The 17,951-nt window shown below is 40.0% G+C and overlaps 1 protein-coding gene across 4 annotated transcripts in view; it reads right to left on the bottom strand.

The window, feature by feature from the left end:
• Positions 1-21: 21 nt before the first annotated feature.
• Positions 22-17,951, bottom strand: part of PLEKHH1 (pleckstrin homology, MyTH4 and FERM domain containing H1) — a 50,291-nt gene continuing 32,361 nt past the window's right edge. The window contains exons 18-29 of one of the 4 annotated variants that reach the window (XM_082762395.1): positions 17,382-17,494; positions 16,618-16,794; positions 16,280-16,377; positions 13,546-13,723; positions 12,974-13,129; positions 10,985-11,085; positions 9,356-9,497; positions 8,296-8,438; positions 7,089-7,218; positions 5,358-5,444; positions 4,682-4,828; positions 22-4,365 (exon numbers count right to left, since the gene is read on the bottom strand). In XM_082762395.1, coding sequence (XP_082618521.1) covers positions 4,189-4,365; positions 4,682-4,828; positions 5,358-5,444; positions 7,089-7,218; positions 8,296-8,438; positions 9,356-9,497; positions 10,985-11,085; positions 12,974-13,129; positions 13,546-13,723; positions 16,280-16,377; positions 16,618-16,794; positions 17,382-17,494 — 1,649 coding nt within the window. In that variant the 3' untranslated portion in view covers positions 22-4,188. Of the gene's footprint in view, positions 4,366-4,681; positions 4,829-5,357; positions 5,445-6,855; positions 7,052-7,088; positions 7,219-8,295; positions 8,454-9,355; positions 9,498-10,984; positions 11,086-12,973; positions 13,130-13,545; positions 13,724-16,279; positions 16,378-16,617; positions 16,795-17,381; positions 17,495-17,951 lie in introns of those variants that run through there. The other 3 variants (XM_082762396.1, XM_082762397.1, XM_082762398.1) reach the window with 3 other exon arrangements.

Genomic DNA, 17,951 nt, shown 5'->3' with positions numbered 1-17,951 from the left:
AAAACAAGAGCTAAACCAGCAAGCTGGCAGGAGCCTTGGGGTTGTGCTTAATCTGCATACAGTGCTGTGCTATAGGTGTGCACATAATGTAGAATTAAAATGTGGTGATGCATCATCACGTAGTGTTGTAGAGAGAAGGTGATTTTGTTATTTTTATTTTTTTTACTGTGCCTTGAAGTTTTAAAGATACAGGTTAGCTCTTATCACTGGAGTATTTTGGTTGTCAAAGTGAAGGGCAGCAGCTTTGGGAGGCATCACTGGCTTTTGGTAACCCTGTCTAGCTACTTACTTTTTTTGTTCGTTTTTGTTTCTCACAAATGCTTTAAATGTTGGAGTTTGCCATAATTTTAAGTCCAGTTCTGCCGTAACACAAAGTTGTTGGGGGTGGGCTGAGTGTTCTCTCTCTGAAATTAGTGAAGCTGTACCCTGATGCAAACTGGTTGCAAGTCCTGGCAGAACTGGGGAAGCTGAGTGCTGGGGCAGGAGCAGAAACCAGCTCTCAGCAACAGCAGCAGGCCCCAGGAATGTGACTACAGTAGAGGTCCTGTGACTAACACTCCTGTGGCATACTTAGAGCTAGGTACAGAGCTGCTCAGGTTTGGGCAGGTTGTGTTTCTTCGTGGGGAGGGAAGGAGGAAATGGTAAAGAACCTCGAAGAGCATTACAGCAGCAGGAAGATGTGCTGAGCAGTGGGGAAAAGGTGTCAGAAGAGAAATAAGTCTTGGGCCTAAGAGTGTGCTGGGAACATTGCTTACACTGCAAAAATCCCACGAAGTCCTGTGAGTACAGAAGAAATGCAGGTGGAGCTGTATCACAGAAGTCTGGAAGGTTGCTTTAGCCATCGTTGGAAGGAGTGGACATCCCCTACCCATGGGAGTGTGCTTCAGTGATTTGCTACAGCTGAGAGTCAGACAATGAACAGAGAGAACCAAGGACTTAGAGTATGGCAGGTGTGCACCAGGTATGTGTCCGGATACCAAACACAGGTTTTGCCCACATTTGTTTACATCAGGGCTACTTTGGCTTTTGAGATAAAGAGTTTCTTTCAATCTCAGAAGAAATACAACTTAATTCATGATAACTGCTTTTTATTAAGTACAGAAATCTCACAGTATCTCCAAGACAGTCTTTTACACACACACAGCAATTAGGAAAACAAAGGCTTCAGTCATCTCACTCTATACTGTAGCAATAATCATTGCCAAAAGCATCGATTGAAATAAAAACCATTTTCCCTATCAAAGAATCATACAAAATAGATACCTACACAGGTTTTTGTTTGTTTGTTTTAGAGTCAGGTAAGCTATAAATAGGAGGTATTGGAGTGGGGTGGTCCCTGAAATACTCAAGTATTAATGAAGGTTTGTAAGAAAGGAAGAAAAAAAGTTCCATATGCCATGGTTGTAAATTTAAAGTGCAATTATGGCAGAAAATAATGAATTTAATGACAGCTCTTGCTTATTCAACATCTCTGCTCCCTGTTTGCCCTGACACAAGTCCCCGAGGCTGTGAATGTTAGCAGCACAAGGTAAGTACAGCCTCTGAACAATGAACTGGAGGCTTTCATGCCTTGAGCATCCTCAGAACAGCTGACAACGAGTTGAGTTCAGCTCATTCTGAGGCAGCTCTATTACTGGCAGGACATAAGAAGCGGGCTGCCAAACACACCTCCACATCCCGGAGGAATTGTTTGTTGTATGTGACTATGTAAGGAGAAAGAACGCTATTTTTATTCAAACTTATGTATCTATACTAAGATACAGAGAAAATGAGAATATAAACTACTGACTACTCTATGAGGATTTATTGTCACTTAGAAGTATCTAAGGAGAAAAAAAAAAGACTAAGACAATACCTTCACAACATTATTTTTGGCTCAGAAAGCTTCTACCCTTTTCAGTAAATTCAAGGGATGGTCCTTAAATTCATGACAAGTGGGTATATTACAGTATGTGCAAATAGGTCTCTGTATACATAATCTGTTTCAAGTCTGTTTCCACAAACCACTTTTGTTGTTTGTTTTGCTGATAAGAGATTGTTTAGAATGATTTTGTCTGCCCCATGTTCTTCTAATTTGTGGCTTTGTACCCGCCATAAGTTTGAAACAAAAACTTCTTGCAGTATCAGCCCCACTGCGTGCATTAGTTGGATATTTGAGGGTTGGTGGCAAGTACTAGGAAGTTAAAAACACTGGTATGGTTGGTTTGTTCATTTGTGACTAGCTTTGGTTTGCCATTGCTGAATTCTTTATAATGGTTGGATTCACACTGTTTTAATTTGGGAAAGTTGCCCATGAATGCATAATTATTATGAAGTTGCACATGGTACTTTTGAAAGGGCAGTTCTTCCTTAGCTTTGTAGAAGACTCATCAAAATAGTCGAACTCAAGCCAGATTTAGAGTTCTCAAGAGGCATGGCTGTTTTTCTTTCGTTTGTTTAAAATCCATTAGGCTTCCCAATCAGCACAAAGTCCTTTTGAAACAGATCAAAAAACACTCCTTTGGAAAATGTGAAGAACAGTATTTGAGTGTTTATTTGCTATCTACCTCCTCCTTGACCTGGTAGCATGAAGGAAGCAGGAGTTTTAAAGGAACAGCTTCTGTGAAGTAAGAAGGGCAGAGAGGGTTTGAGAAGGTCTGTTCCAGTTGCTGAAAGACAGGTAAAACAGCAAGGTTTGCTTGCCTTGTCTTCCTTTGTCTGAGATCATGTGCAGTTTCAAACACATCCCAAAGCATCTGTAACGGTGATTAAGGGAAAGTCTGGACATGCATGTTAGAGGAGCACGTGACACGTTCAGCCCTGCAGCAGAGATCTGACACATAGAACAGCGTCAGCTGTCGAAACACATCCATTCTGCAGAAGCTAGGGCGTCGTCTGACACTGTTCCAGTCCCAGTTGTTCTGAGACTTCAACATGCAAAGATGTCAGCTTTTCACCTTTATAAAGTTAAGGTTGAAAAAATTCTTATGTACCACTGAACTCTGTACTCCCTAGTTCAGGTCTTAAAATCACCCTTGACATGCATCAGAAGTCTTTTTGTCAGTTTAGTTCCTAATCCCTCTCAACAGCTTCTTCTTTCTTTCATGTCTGGGGCAAGGACTTGGAAAGTCTCTGTCTTTGAATTTTGGCATCAGTTTCAGGGAGGAGTCAATGTAGCTTTAGGAAAAAATAAATTGTCTTGGTTATGTTAAGCAGTTGCATAAATACAGAGAGCTTTTTTTTTTTTCCCCAGAAACTACAATAGTTATCTTAATAGTTGTTCTGAGTGGCAGGAGTGAATTTAAACACCAGTCAAAACTATAATATGGCTATTCATAACCAGAGCATAGACATAGCTATGTCTAAACTACTTGGCCATCTATGTCTTATTAATCTTTACACTCTGGTAATAGCTTTTTCAGTGTGCGTCTAGTTTATGAGGAATTGATAGGCAACTCCTTATACAGGTAATAATCAGCAGGATGCACCCTTGTACTGGGTTCATGTCACATGCCACAGTATCCCAAAGCACCTGTTTTTAATTTTAATAGGACTGTGTGCTCAGCCCATTGCAGTCAAATTCAAGCCTACACTACTCAAATCTGCCTTGCAGAGGTTCCAGTCTAATGCAGGTAAAGAGGGAACAAGTTAGTGACTGAGTTAGTGACTGCAAGCAGAAGATTATTGGAAGTAGTGGGAATAATTGAAAGGGGCTGTGATGAGGAAAAGAGGTCACTAGGAGTTTAAGAGCTGGAACTGAGGTTCCAAGCATAAGGTGCGGTGCAGCAATCTAAAAGCAGGTGCAAAGCTGAAAATGGGAGGGATCAATGCAAACTGTATGTGCTCGTGAGCAAAGCTGGAGATGGAAGAAGAATAGGTGCAAGGGAAGAGCAGGAGATGCAGTGTGACTGGAGCACTGTGCAGCAAAAGGACCTGAGACGGGACATCTTGGATGGAGTGTGGCACGGAAAAGAAACTCCTGCACAATCCCCAAGATCAACACTTCTGAGGAGGAAGAACACTGCCTCTATGCACACTATGGAACTTTGTCTGTTATTAAGGAAAAAGAATCAGAATCTGCATTAAAACAAGGTGTACAACTGGCAAAATCATAGCAGTCTGCAAGTCAGTACACAGTAGTGTAAAAAAAAAAAAAAAAAAGAAAAATCCACAAACAAAAAAATTTCCAAAGTAATTTGGAATGAACCCTCAGAGCAGGGTGGGCCCCTTAGTGCTTCGAGGCTTGGAAGGAAAAAAGCACCGACTTTCAGTCTCCCAGAGCTTGTTAGCAGGTGTTGCGTTTCGGGAGGGTTGTGCAGAGGGTAGAAGGGAAGCTGTTGAACGGTAGTTAATATAGCTGGCAATAAGAAGTGTTGCTTCAACAATCTAGGGGAAAAAAAGAAAATGATTAACTGTAAGTCAATTAGAGAGAAAAGTGCCCTTTGATTTTTAGAACCTATTGACTGCATAACTTTTGCAAATGGCTGTGTCTCACATGGAGTTGTTCAGTTTTGGATTCAAGGTATGACTTTAAGAGTTGGGTGGAATAAGTCATTTGATTAAAGGTTCCACCTTGCAAGGGATTTATTGAATGTACACAGCTTGTGCAGCAGCCAGAAGTACCAGTCCCCAGTGCTTGTACCAAATGCCCACCTGTGATGCTGCCAGCTGCAAAGACACTGATCGTTCATTTTGTAATTACCTTTGGAATTGCCATTGCGAAAAGCAGTTTTTCTGTGCTGTTTTTTCCAGAACTCCTTTCTTTTATTTGACTGACTACAATCATGAAGTCATCTCGACAGCCTCCAAAGGTCAGCACGGAAGAGTATGAGTAAGAGAGCTTCAAGTGCTGCAGAAACAGATAGTTGAAAAAAGTAATATTTCTGTAAAAGAAAAAACGGCCACCTCAAACTCATATATTTGCTATTTACGGCAAGAACTTCAGCTCTCCAGCAGCAATAGGTAACTGGCTGTAGAGGTAACAGCTGGCAGAGAAATCTCAAAAGAGAATTGCATTTCTAGGATTTTCCTAGCTTGCTTGATGCCCTGCTGCTTCAGAGCAATGGCGCACACTTTGCTATATCCCAGGTGGTAGTAAAGCACACACTGCTGAGGTTTTGCTGCTGTGGTTGTTTGCTGCCCATCAAAGGGACAGATAGCAGTTTCATGGAACCTTACCTTACACTGTAGCTGTAATTTTCCTTTGTTTATGTAGTGTTAAAACATAGCCCTCACTTCCCTCATTTCTGACTTCTACAAATTAACTTCTGGATCCAGCTGAAGTTAAAGACAAACTTTTACTGACTTTAAGTGGATTCAGGGGAAGATCTTTCTGTGAGAGATGAGTTATTTTCCTTAAACAGTATTCTTCACCATACCATAGTGTTATAATCCAGTATGCTGATACCATCTTCATTCACAGCTATCCAGACTGGACAGTCTTCCAATGAGGAAGGCAAAATAGGCTGGAGAAATAGAAAATAGAAAATGTTAAATTTAAACATTTCTTGTATACCTTAAAGAAGTTTCTGATACAAAACTTGGGTTTTAAGGATAAAATGGATGTGAGAGAATCCTATAGGCTTACGTGTGTGGCCTGGTTTGATTTTTAAGATGATTTATTTCAAAATCTGGAATAATACTTTCAGATTGACATAGAATTTGGGGACTAGCAGTACAGGAGATGCAACAATGGCAGAGATATTGAGATTAAATGCCATCAGTGTAGTTAGAACTGAAGGTAATGCTAGGACAGTGAGAGAACAGCAGTTGTGTTCTGATCTGGTTCTTACTCTGCTGCTGTCTTTCAGGCAGTGACGCCTGTTGGTTTCCATAGTACCAATGCACATACAGTGCCATCACATCGATGCATTTTTTTTTTCTTACACATTTTGGCAAATGTGCATCAATTATCTGTTAAAGATGAGCTATGTGTTATGTCTAAAGACATGAATCTTTCCTGGGAATCTGCTGCTATATGGTTAATGCTGTAGGATTTGCTGTTTAACTATTTTTAACTAGGTATATATATATATATATATATATATATATATTTAACTGTTTAACTATTTTTAAACTAATTATAAACTATGGTAGTTATCAGAAATACCAATATTATTTAAACTGTGGGTGGTACTATTCTGTGTTTTGATTCTTTGGTGTCAGTGACCTCAAATACCAATAGCTTCTTCTGCTTTTATTACCGATCATGGAAATGACTATCTTTTTGAAATCTTTTCATTTAATCAAGAAGGTCTGTTACATCATTAGACTTTATTCAATAACTATAATAGCTTTGGCTTCAAAGTAAAAGACATTAACCGTGAACAAGACACTCTCAGGCTTTCAACAGAGAATTCTGCTGGGTTGGGGAGTATGGCTGAGGCTGAGAAGTCTTGTTTTGGCATTAGCATGCTAAGACATTAGTTTAGTCAAGGGTAAGAGGTACAGAGCTTTAGCGTGAAATGGGCTGAGGGATGGTACAAGCTTCTGGAAGAAGCACCCCCCCACACCCTCAATCTGTTTCTTTGCTGTCCTGATGATGCCTGTGGCAGCTTACCCAATGTATGCTTCATTTTTTTCTGTTTCTGCAACAGGACATTAGCAGTGCTTGCTTTTCTCATGTGGCAAGGAAAGCAGCCAGCTCAGTGTCAAGTAAAGAACAGGGCTGAAATATCCATTCTTCTTTCAGCTAGCATCAGCTACATGGTGTGATTTATGGGAGACTACTCCCTTTTTCCTCTCAGTGGTATGTACATTGTATTTTTAAGCTATTGCAGCCTTGATGACCAGAGAAATACCTGCCTGTAGTAAGAGCTTCGGCAAGGGTTTGTAGGAAGAGGTAGTACTTTGGAGTACGATGAACTGATGCAGCCAGAAAAGCTTCAATATCTGTTTATTGAACACTAGCAACCCCTAGTGTCCAGAATGCATTTCTCTTCCTTCTTTCTAAACCGGTGTGGTACTAGAGCTGTTCATTCAGACTAGAGTTTATTTTGAACACTTCCTGAGATAGGAGCATTTTCAATCTGTGTTACTAGATATCATAGATGCATCTCTGCTCGAGTTCATTCTTGGGGGGAGAAAAAAAAAAAGAGTGTTCCAGTTACCTTAGCAGCAAACATTTTGGTTCCAAAGAGAGGCCATTTGCGGGCTACCGTTAAATAAATACGAACACATTCCGGTGGAGAGCATCCCTGCAGCACCATCCACTTTGTCGCCAGCCTGTCAGCCAGTTGCCTTTCAGAATCCAAGACACAAAACAGCACCATTTACTAAAGTCTTCCAAGGGAATGCGAGTAAAATTATATCAGCTAATAAATGTACCACTCAGGGCTATTCTACACAAATACTATAAGTAGGGCTGTTAGCACTGTCAGTTAGGAAGGTTGTACAAAGCTGAGTTTACTTTAGAAGTTCCTCTGCTTCCACAGTCACTTTACCACTGGTTATACTGTCATGTCCAGGAACCCTGGTCACATACTGCTTGTTCACTGGTGTATACACTCAACAACTGAAACTACAAACACTCAGGCAGCTGTTGCAGTAAAATCCTGCCCAACTTTATTCTCATTCAATTATACTCTCACCTTCATCTTAACTTGTCTGTAGTATGCTCTAGATGGAGTAGCAATACACATCAACTCTCTCTTGATTTGGCTCACTAGGGATGGCTTGACAGTTACCTTGCCACACGCATACAGAATTTACTTCCAAGAGAAGGTAACTGCATTAGTTCCACCTCTGCATCTCTTAGTAACTTTGGATCTGGGAGAAACCACTCTCTTTCATTAAAAGAGTTAGAGCTGAGATCCACAACAGCGTCTGAATTCTGTATTTGAGTGATTGGGATCACCGCATAGTGTTTGAGAATTTCTAAGTCAGAACATCAAAAAGCCCTGTCAGAATTACTGCATGGCCTGAAGCAGCCCATATGTGCTGGCTTTGCAGCATGATGCAAATGGCATCTGGGTTCAATTGAGTCTTAGAGGAAGGGTAAAATGAAAATTCACAAAGAGAATTCATTTTAGGCTTACATGCTGGAATTTGTTGGAACTGGGTTGCATAATCTGGAAGTGAAAGGCTTAAACTTCTTAATTTGGGGAAAGTCAGTTGGTGATTTGGCTTTTTTTTTTTTTTTATTAGTTAACTACCATTTTATTTTGAAGGAACCTTTTTTCTGACACTTGTGTTGTTTAAGCTTCTACGTTAATATAAACTTAATGAGCTCCTTGAAACTTCTTAAGTATCAAGAGAGAATTTTGCAAGCATAATAAATTGTTTTCAGTGCAGACTTTAAGAGGACAAACAACTTACCTGAGCTGTTCAGGAGCAATGTTTTGCTTGTAGCGTTTGGGGTAGAATTTGTCTAAGACCTGGTGGAGAAGATGCTGCATTTTGGGTTGTGATGTTCCCCCAGGGCTTGAAGATCCTGGTCGATCCAAATCCCCATATTCCACCTAAGACAGCATGTACTGTAAAGTTTGTAGTACAACAGAACTGTGGGGTTTTTAGTGCAATAGATCATTCCACAGGTTCCCATACTGCTATCTACTGTTTTAACCAGTCATGCAAAACAACATCAGGCTGGGGAATTTTGTCTGCAGTATTTACAACAATAAGTGTACAACAGAGCAACTATGGGAGACATGACTGCTCAAGGAATTCTTTACTGATCTAAGAAAAAGCAAAACAAGATCTGGGCTAGCTACATGTAGGAAGACACTTCTGTATAACTGCCAAGCTTTTGGGGTTTGTTCTCAATTAGCCAATTAAAACAACACCCTACTTGTAAATAGTATGGACAATGTTCCCAACTTCTTCATCTCTTTTCACATCATTTTAACAAATGCAACAATTGGTTTCAGCTCAGTAAAAAATGATTATGCTGTTTATCATGCCCACAACTCATACAATGCGTTTTATGTGGTAAAATGCTAAATGTAAGCCTGGAGGTCTAATGGAAAATTCTACAAAATGCTGTTCCTTGAATAATAATAAGAGGCTATTGGCAGTGCAATGGTGAAAGCTTTTACTATTAAACAGACTTCTAATAGGCAATACTATTTCCATATCTTTACTAAGGCACTAATCAGAGCAGTTCTGGGGAGAGTCCAGCCCCATCGTGTTTTCCAATACTTTTCTTCAGAAGGAAAGAAGAGGATGTTCCACAGGAAATTTCCTTACAGCAAAAGGTGTTCTACTGATACAGCTATGCTGGTGTGATGCGTTTGGCACGGTACACCTCAGACCGTATTTTTGGTAAGAAATATCACTCTTGGTGTAAAAGATAGCTGCTTACTCAAAGACATTCAGCATACAGCTGTACTCTCTAGAGGACCAAGAAACAATGACTTCTGCCCGTAATAATGCTCACCTGAGCCATCAGAGCAACCATTTCCAGAGCTAATTCTTTATTAACAGGAAACCTTCCACTGGCTATTTCATTGCTGACTTGGAAGGCCAGCAGCAACCGCTCCCGGTCTGTCTCACCCTTGGCTTGGCTCCGAAAATACAGCCTAAAAAGTAGAGGATTATAGGTGATTAGTGTCTGTCTGTCCCCATCAAGCACAGACAGGCAATATTTAAGAGATGGCCTTCTGTGCTTATCACAGAATACAGAACTCTCTCTGCTCTAAGGCAAGAATTGTACAAACTTCTACATGGTGGCCTTGCAGACTTGTTATTTTTTTTACCAACTCTGTTTTGAGTGCTTACTCTGAGATTGTTATTTTAAAAAATTGTTTTAGCGGGAAATAAGAAACCCAATTAGCAGGCTTTATTGCAAAAAAAAATCTACTAGGAAGCTTTGATTTTTCTCTTTAAGCTCAATTTCTTTGACCTGGTACAGCAAGATGACTAATGCAGGCTGAAAATACGAGCAGGGGGAATGCTTCCCCAAACCATTCCTCATGCATACCTATTACAGTCCATACCATCTACTTCAAATATCATTTTAAAGCTACACCTATGATGATATATTCCACAGTGCCACACAAGATACTAATTCTAGCGGTTCAGTTAATTATTTTATGTCAATTCAAAACTCACAACACCATTAGGACCAAAGTGACCTTACACATCTTATCAGAGTCCTTGCAGTTAGAACAGACCAACCTTGGAAAGACCTTATCAAAATATCCTTGCTGTACAGTCTAAGCACATTCCAGTCCAACAAAATAATATTGCAAAGGTTCACTCCTGAAAAAATACTTTTGAGTCAAAAGCAATAATTTCTGCTTCAAAGCTCACAGAAGCTTATTTTCACCACTACTGTCACCAAAATCTTCATGTGTTCAATGCAAAACTTTGTGGCTTTTTAATCTAGGGGGAGGAGGGTTGTTTCGCCTCCAAACAGAATTCACAGGCAGAAAGCCATTACTAGTTCTCATGCACAGCTCTCCATTCACTTTAATTCAGAATTCCTGTTTCTAATATAAATGATGAACTTGTTCCAGTTTTAGCTTTATACCTGTGTCTCATGGTTTTCTCCTCTGTTATCTCTCATCATCTAGATTGAACATTTATCTCTTTCTTTATAAAGTCTAGGCACTGCTACTACATGTCTCCTTAAAGTTCTTGCCATTTAGAGTGTTGTTCTTGTATCCTTTTCAACTTCATAATTCCTTGCTTAATTGCAAGTTTCATTTTCACTGGTGATTATTCCCCCAGGTTTCTCTTGCTCTCACCTAACACATGTTATTTAATTACATTTTAGGATCTAGACAAATGACATTGTGCCAAGTAGCTAGTTTTTAGCCCATTTTAATTCTGTTCCTCTATTGCAAAGTGCTTTGGGTTTTACCTCTAGACCATATACCCTCTTGTATACACATACCACACATAGACAAAAGTCACTGCATCTCATGTAGGATCTGACATCATCTTAGCTAAAATACTTTTGGCACTAACAGTACTATAAATTACCGGCCATCTACAGAGATATATGTGGTCTACGAGTGTTTAATTAACAGCAGTAGCGAGGCCAACAAAGGAAGCACAATACCTGTTCTTATAGGTCAATTTCACAATTCTTGTGCCACCTTCGTATTTCCCAGGGTGCAATTCTTTTAAGGCTTGTTCCCATTTGGAAATGACATCACAGATCTTTAAAAAATATTATGGAGAAAGGAAAGACAAACAGGTGAAACGTGCAGTCAAGGCTTGAGGGGAAGGTGAAAAAAGTACTGTGGAACATAGAAGATAAAGAAATAGATGGGATCAGCATAAACGCAGCCAAGAGTGACAAAATGATTCATTTTTCTATTACATAGTATATAAAAATTAAAGCTTTGCAACAGAAACCTCCATCACTAGATCTGCAGGGGGACATCTGTGAGTGAATTCTGGCCTGGTACCAACTCTGTGGTTATGCCTGCATTAGCATGTCATGTAGCCCAGGAGGAGCAGATCTGCACAGTGAGACAGCTGTTCCTAAGACCTTCAGCCCACAGTATGTGAGATTTTCCTTTGGACTAGCTTTAGTCTGATCAAATTGCCCGAAAGCCCGTTATGTAGGATCACATCTTCCAGCTCATATTTAGTGTGAAAAAAATCCAGTTCGTGCTAAAACACCTCCACAATGTGAACCAAAGCATAGTTAATAGGAAAGATTTTTTGCCTCAAAAGTGCCCTGCTGAGCCTACCAAAAACAGTCATATATGTTCTGAATGGCAGCTGTATGCATACTTGGCTGAACGAAGCCCTTGGGTGTGAATGTCCAAATTCTGGGAACATTTGGATTTAGATTCCAACTTCATACGTCACACATATTCGTAGTAACAACATGGTTAAACTCTTTGGTTCCATTCAGATTCTCTAGGTTATTCCGGTTCTTTCACAGTTGATCTCATAAAGGTCCCTAGTTCTCTTTCGATGGCATCTCAATAAAAAAAAATGTAAACATAAGAAGCTACATGAAATACATAATCAGATATCCTATCTTCTCTTAAGAAGCTGTTGAAATTGCCTTGGCGAGTAAATAATAACCTGTTAATAATGACTAAAAGCAATGCTTCTGCTTGTCTCAGATTCTTTCATTTACTCTAATATCTCCCAAACAGTGGTTCAGTTACCAGGAAAGCGCCAGATTATCTGATCTGTAACAGGCCATGAAAGCAAAGTGTATCATTTTAAGCTACTTGTGGTAGCTTCCTCTTCAAACCATCTAATTTAAAGTTATTGGCATCTTCTCCCTGTGTTGCCGAATGTGAAATTTTACACTGTGTAAAGGTGAATTTTTATGTCCCTTGTAGATATCAGGGCCTATTTAAAGTCATCACTGCCACTATTTCTCCATCAATGCTGTATAACAAATTCCTCTCCCAAGTTAGTACCAAAATTTGATGTGTCTCATTCACAGCCACTAGTCCACATACTTAAGGCAGTCACCCAGCTGCAGCCTGAGTAAAAATCTCCACATGAAAGATGCATTAATACTTTAACCGCTTTCCCTTTTCCTTTGATCTAGGCACTCCTCTCTTTTAAAGTGAAGGCACACTCAGTAGAGCTTTTTCCCCTAAGAACACTCATCAACAAGAAAAGCCAGAGTTATTTGGAGATAGCAAGGAGAAAGATACTTAATAATCCAATAGATAAGATTTAAACAGATGTGCCAAGAGATCCACGGCCTAACATAAATTTGTCTCAATTAGGAGTGTCACCCTTGATGTTAGTTGTGATATCTGATCATGCTAGCTAGCTCAGTCATGTTTTATTTTTGTGGTTGAGACAAATTAAACTTTAATATGTGCTAAAATCTGAGTTAGAGCCTTAAAAAAAAAAATACCAATTTATCACCTATTAAAACAGAACGTGCTTTGTCCTAACTAGGATCTGAGATAAGATATGAATATCTCATCTCTAAATACTAATCTGGATAGGCAAGACCCACATGCATTTGATCTTTTTCATCTGCATTAAGAAAAATTTAGTAGTCATTTAGCAGCTCTTCAAAGATGTATGCTACATGTAGCAAAGGAAGAAAAAAAATTACCTTTATGTTGCCCTGCAAACAGTGTTCCAAATCCCTGCCAGAAGGATCATCTGTGAACAGAGAAAATCCCATGTGGGATGGTTTTCTCATTCCTGTCTCCTGGTTCAACCGCTGGATGAATTCATCAACTGTTGAGGAGCCATCAAAACCTACAACCTGTGATGCAATAGGAGCTAATTGAGTATAACTTTCAAAAAGCATGACATTAATGAGTATCACAACTAATGAAGCTTGGTTTTCTACAGAGTGGTGTCTCACAATTTAACATAAGTGACTGCATGCATATTGTCTCCTTTCACATTACATTCTTTCTCATACCGAGACACTTGCAATGACTCTTCTTTCTTCCCAGCTACCTTTTCTTCCTCTGACTTGTATGGCTGGGACTGGATTCCTTTGATTTTATTAAGAAGAATGGCTAAAATGGCAAGTAGGAGGAATAGTGTCTCTCTCTAAAAGTCTGATACATATAAACACTATAAACACTATGGTATATTATGCTATCTGCTCACGTGAAGGAGGCAGGTTAAGGTCCTCTAGTGCCCAGAAGGAAGGCAGCTGCAGTGGCTCACCTGGTAGGTTCCATTCATAAAGTGCACTGGGATGCTGAAGGGCAGTGAGTGGTGGTAGGGATTTCTCAGCAGGATGGACACAATCTCCATCCGTGAGGGCTTGGCTTCTCGCTCACCAGTCTGCACAGTGCGGTCCACTGATCTCTGGCAGTAGATGGCATACTTGCCTATTTCACTCCTAAGCAATGAGATGGAGATAAGTCACAAACATATGCTCTATGTGTGCCTTGTCCTCACATCCATTTCCGTGCTGTGACAAAGCATTCCTCCTCAATTTTTTGCTCAAGCAAAGATACATCTCTGTGTAGATATCCTAGTTCATTTCAACAGACTAACAGCTCAAGTGAAAAGCTACAAAACAAACCCGAGCTCCACCCTTCTGTGAAATTAAGGTAGACTACAAACCCTCTGGGAAGCACAGGAGTATTCCCTGCTTCTTAGTGGACCAGATATAGTACAGGAGCCTCCTCTTCTGTACCCTGTTGCCATCATAATATCCATTGAAACAAGACCAAGTAGTTTGCCCTCACTGTCATGCCAGAGGAAATTAGTTACTATTATGTCAAGTCCTAATAAGAACTAATCATAGATTTTAATGCATTAGATTCAGTAACAGGATTATATAAATTGTGTTTATCAATTTATATGGTTAGACAAATTACAAGTTCTCACATATGAATCCAATCTGCCAGTCAATAGCAACTTTAATTCAAAGCAGGCTCAGATTTGTTCATAGTTCAATACAGTACAGGGACAGTTACTAATATGACTAGTTTACTACATAGTGAAGAGAGAGCTCCATTGACCAAAAAGATTTATCCATCTCTAAAACCAGGCAGGTCAATAACACCTGTAGGAAAAACGTTAACAATGCATATAGTGAATAAGTTCTGAAATTGAATGTAACCCAAGGATTTATAACAGTGCTAACACTTTGTAGGTGAGGAGTGGGGAGGACAACTCCATTCAAGATGCCTTCAGGATTTCAGTGCTTGATTAAATCTCCAGTTAAATCCCTGCAAGCAACACGGAAGTCGGGAGCTCTGGCTTTTCTCTGTAGCAAGATGCTGCTTGCCTCCCCAGTAACATGTTTGAACAATTTTCACAAGGGAGAATCTTGCTTCAATGAGAAGCCGTTGCTTCTGGCTCCCAAATTCTCCCCAAATGATCCTGAGCCCTGCACCTTATGACTAGAACAGTGCCCTACTTGTGGAGCGTTAGATACATACTTCCATGTCACTTTTCAAAAAAAAAAAAAAATCTAGAATGAAGGTCTTACTTAAATCTAGATCATAGGCAATATGCAATGTAAATATCTTAGCATCATTTACTGTGTGAAGCAGGGAAAGAGTATCTGCATCTAAGTGGTCACGAAACAGCCTTGCCTGCTCCATGGAGAGAGACTTGCATATTCCTAAAGCCAGATGGGAGGAGTTAATCTAGGTCTCATTTAGTAACTGCTCTAAATTTAATCTAAACTACAGGTGAATATAAGCGCAGTTTGCTGCAACTTCTGTATGTTTGTTTCTACCCCTAAAAACAGTTGCATTGCTGGATTGTATACACAGATTTCCTCTTTGCTTCTGTTTGAAGATATTTGTTGATAAAGGTGCTCCTGGACTAATAACATGGCAGACTGTTGGCATAGTAATGCTTAAAGCTGGTGTATTAATTCAGTTTCACAGAGCTCAGCACATCCTTATGAAATGGAATAGTCCTCAGGGGTAGTACAGCAGCTCCACTGCTGAGTTGCATGGGCCATTTTGGGAGCTGATAAATGCATGAGGTTGAAGAGATGGCTTCCAGTACTAGCCAGAATATCCCTAATGTGTTGCCTTAGGCAATGGGGAGACAGCCTGAACACAAGGAGCTGTTTTACACATCTGTGCTTTACTTCTGAGAAGAAATAGCAAAGGGGAGGCAGCATGAAAAAAATAATAAATAAAATCCGCTTGATAGAAGGAGTACACAGATCCCCTTTTCAATACCAGGACAGTTTTAGCTTGAGTTTTAAGGCATACGCTGGCTGAGTATTTAAGTGTATATTCGATATGAAACCACTCCACTCTTCTTACTATTTCTGAGTACAGACTGTTCAAACAGACGACTAGACATCTCTAGCCCTGACCCTGCCAAGGACATAGTCAGACATGCTGAAGATCAGATCACCATGGAAACACACAAAGAGCACAGCATGAACATCAAAGAGCATACTGCTGCCACAATGATCTTGCACTGTTTTTGTAGGGGGGAAAATGTTACCCTGTGTAACACACTGAGGAGGTAACAAAAAAAAAAAAAATAATGTATTTCAGGTTTGTTTTTCATTATGTTTTATGGTGAATTTTTCTCTGCCTGACTTCTGCACTGTCAGTATGCCTACTAACCAGACAGCAGAATGTAATCACCTAAAATTCATTCTAAATTTAGCCGGTAACTCTATCAATAAAAGAAATTAATTGCATCAGCAAATAAATAAAAATAATTTTTAAAACTCCCTGGGTAGCTCCAGTTGCATCTGCAAAAAGTTCTGCTGCTAATTTTGTGACCTAGTTTAATGTAAGTGACAAAATGAGTGTGAATGACTGAAGGGGGACAGCTAGATACCTTTAGAAACCTTCCATCCACTCCCTCAACTGATTTTTGCAGGTGAGATACAAACTGGTTTCCATCTATTTCTGTAGTGGAGACAGAAGGCAATCAGCTTAGCAAAATAAAATGTTGCAGTGCTTACCTGGGGTCTGCATGGCGCTGGAAGTGCTGTTTGATGTACCAGAGGAAGTGATGTTGTGGCAGGAACAGAGGAGCACATAAAGCCAGGAGTTGCCAGCACTGTGAACATAAAACTGGTCATCATTCTTGTTCTGTACTTCTTGCCTGTTTTCTTTAATAGAACACTATAACCAAAATGTTGGATGGTGACTAATGCTTCCGTGAGTGACCTTTTATAGAGTCGCACTCGGTTCAAGCATTAAGATTCTCCAGCATATCTTTAGCCTCGTTGCTAATTATTAAAAACATGGAATTAAATAGGAAGTATTTACAGAACAGAAGTGACAAAGAAGACTTCACCTGAATGACTGAGTGGTTCTGGGGCTGTCGGCAACTTGTCTGTTTAACAAGCTGACAGTAGATTTCATTCTGCAGCTCAGTATGTGTCAAGCAGACCTGCAGTGCTGTCTGGGCAAGTGACACATGATAATCAACAGAGGGTGCTTCCACGGGGACATTGATGAACAGCTGACAGGACTGTAAAATAGGGAAGTTAATCAATGCTGTTAATACGGGGACTCCTCTCTGGTGCTTTCCAGCCCAGATTCCAAAACACATTACAGACAATTCTTCTAAATAACCCTTAAAGCAGTGTGTGGGAATAAATACTAAAATGTTATCCCTCCCTCTTTACAGCTGTGACAACTGGGAAATTTACTTAACCTTCCCCAGCCTGAGGAGCTCACAATCAGCAGGAGAATCAGGAAAATGTGCTTCCTGCTTTCCACGTCTGCCTTTATTTTCTTAAGACTGTCCAGTCTTACTGCAGATCCTACTGTCAGTCCAGCTCTTAGAGAGGAAAGAGGAAGGTACAGCTAACTTCAAAGCATACAACCTTTGTGGGACATGGCTTCTAGCTCCAGATTACCTACAAGGAGAAGTTAAACTTCCAAGAATGGGTGTCACCTTAGGTCTGACAGTTTTATTGTAATTAAATGACCCGGCAGGCCTGTCTAAAGCAACCAATGGTGACACTAAGTTTTGAGACTAACAACAATATGACCAATGTTGTTTCCCCAACAACTGAGCAAAGTAGCTGAAAACTGTGTAATGTCTCTAAGTACCTTGAAAAGTTTCAGAGCTTCAGTCTGCAGAGCCTCAGATGGGAGAGTGGTGAGGGATGTGTGCAAGCCATCCTTACTGTAGCACAACATAGGGTGTTTCCATAGAGGAGAATCTGAAGCAGCAAAGAGGCAAAAACATGCACTGTCAGAAACAGAAGGTACCTAACAGTCCCCATGTTGAAAAAGAGCCTTGCTGAACTGGTAGAGAACCCTGGGAGCAAAGCACCCCACATGCCATGGGGATCTTTGTTAACACAAATTACTACTCTAAGTAAGGTTTGCAGACAGGTGTAGGAATGTGTATGTGCAGGAAAGAGTATTAAGTACAAATGCACATGTTAAGACACATTTGAGAACATGGTGCACAAACATATGTAAATGAGTGAATACTAAAGATGAGGAGGAACAGACAAGTATGGATTTATGTGTGAGGGTTTATGCATGTGGACAGAAGAACAGATGTGAAGGCAAGTGTCAGTGTGTGCACTCAGAAGAAAGCATGTGTTTGTACAATCAAGATTCCCACAAAAGGAAAATCATGACCAACCATTACAGGAAAAATTAAAGCTC

This window comes from Aythya marila (genome assembly GCF_965140915.1).
Source record: "Aythya marila genome assembly, chromosome: 5".
Classification (NCBI taxonomy): domain Eukaryota; kingdom Metazoa; phylum Chordata; class Aves; order Anseriformes; family Anatidae; genus Aythya; species Aythya marila.
This window is presented reverse-complemented; position numbering and strand designations above follow the sequence as displayed.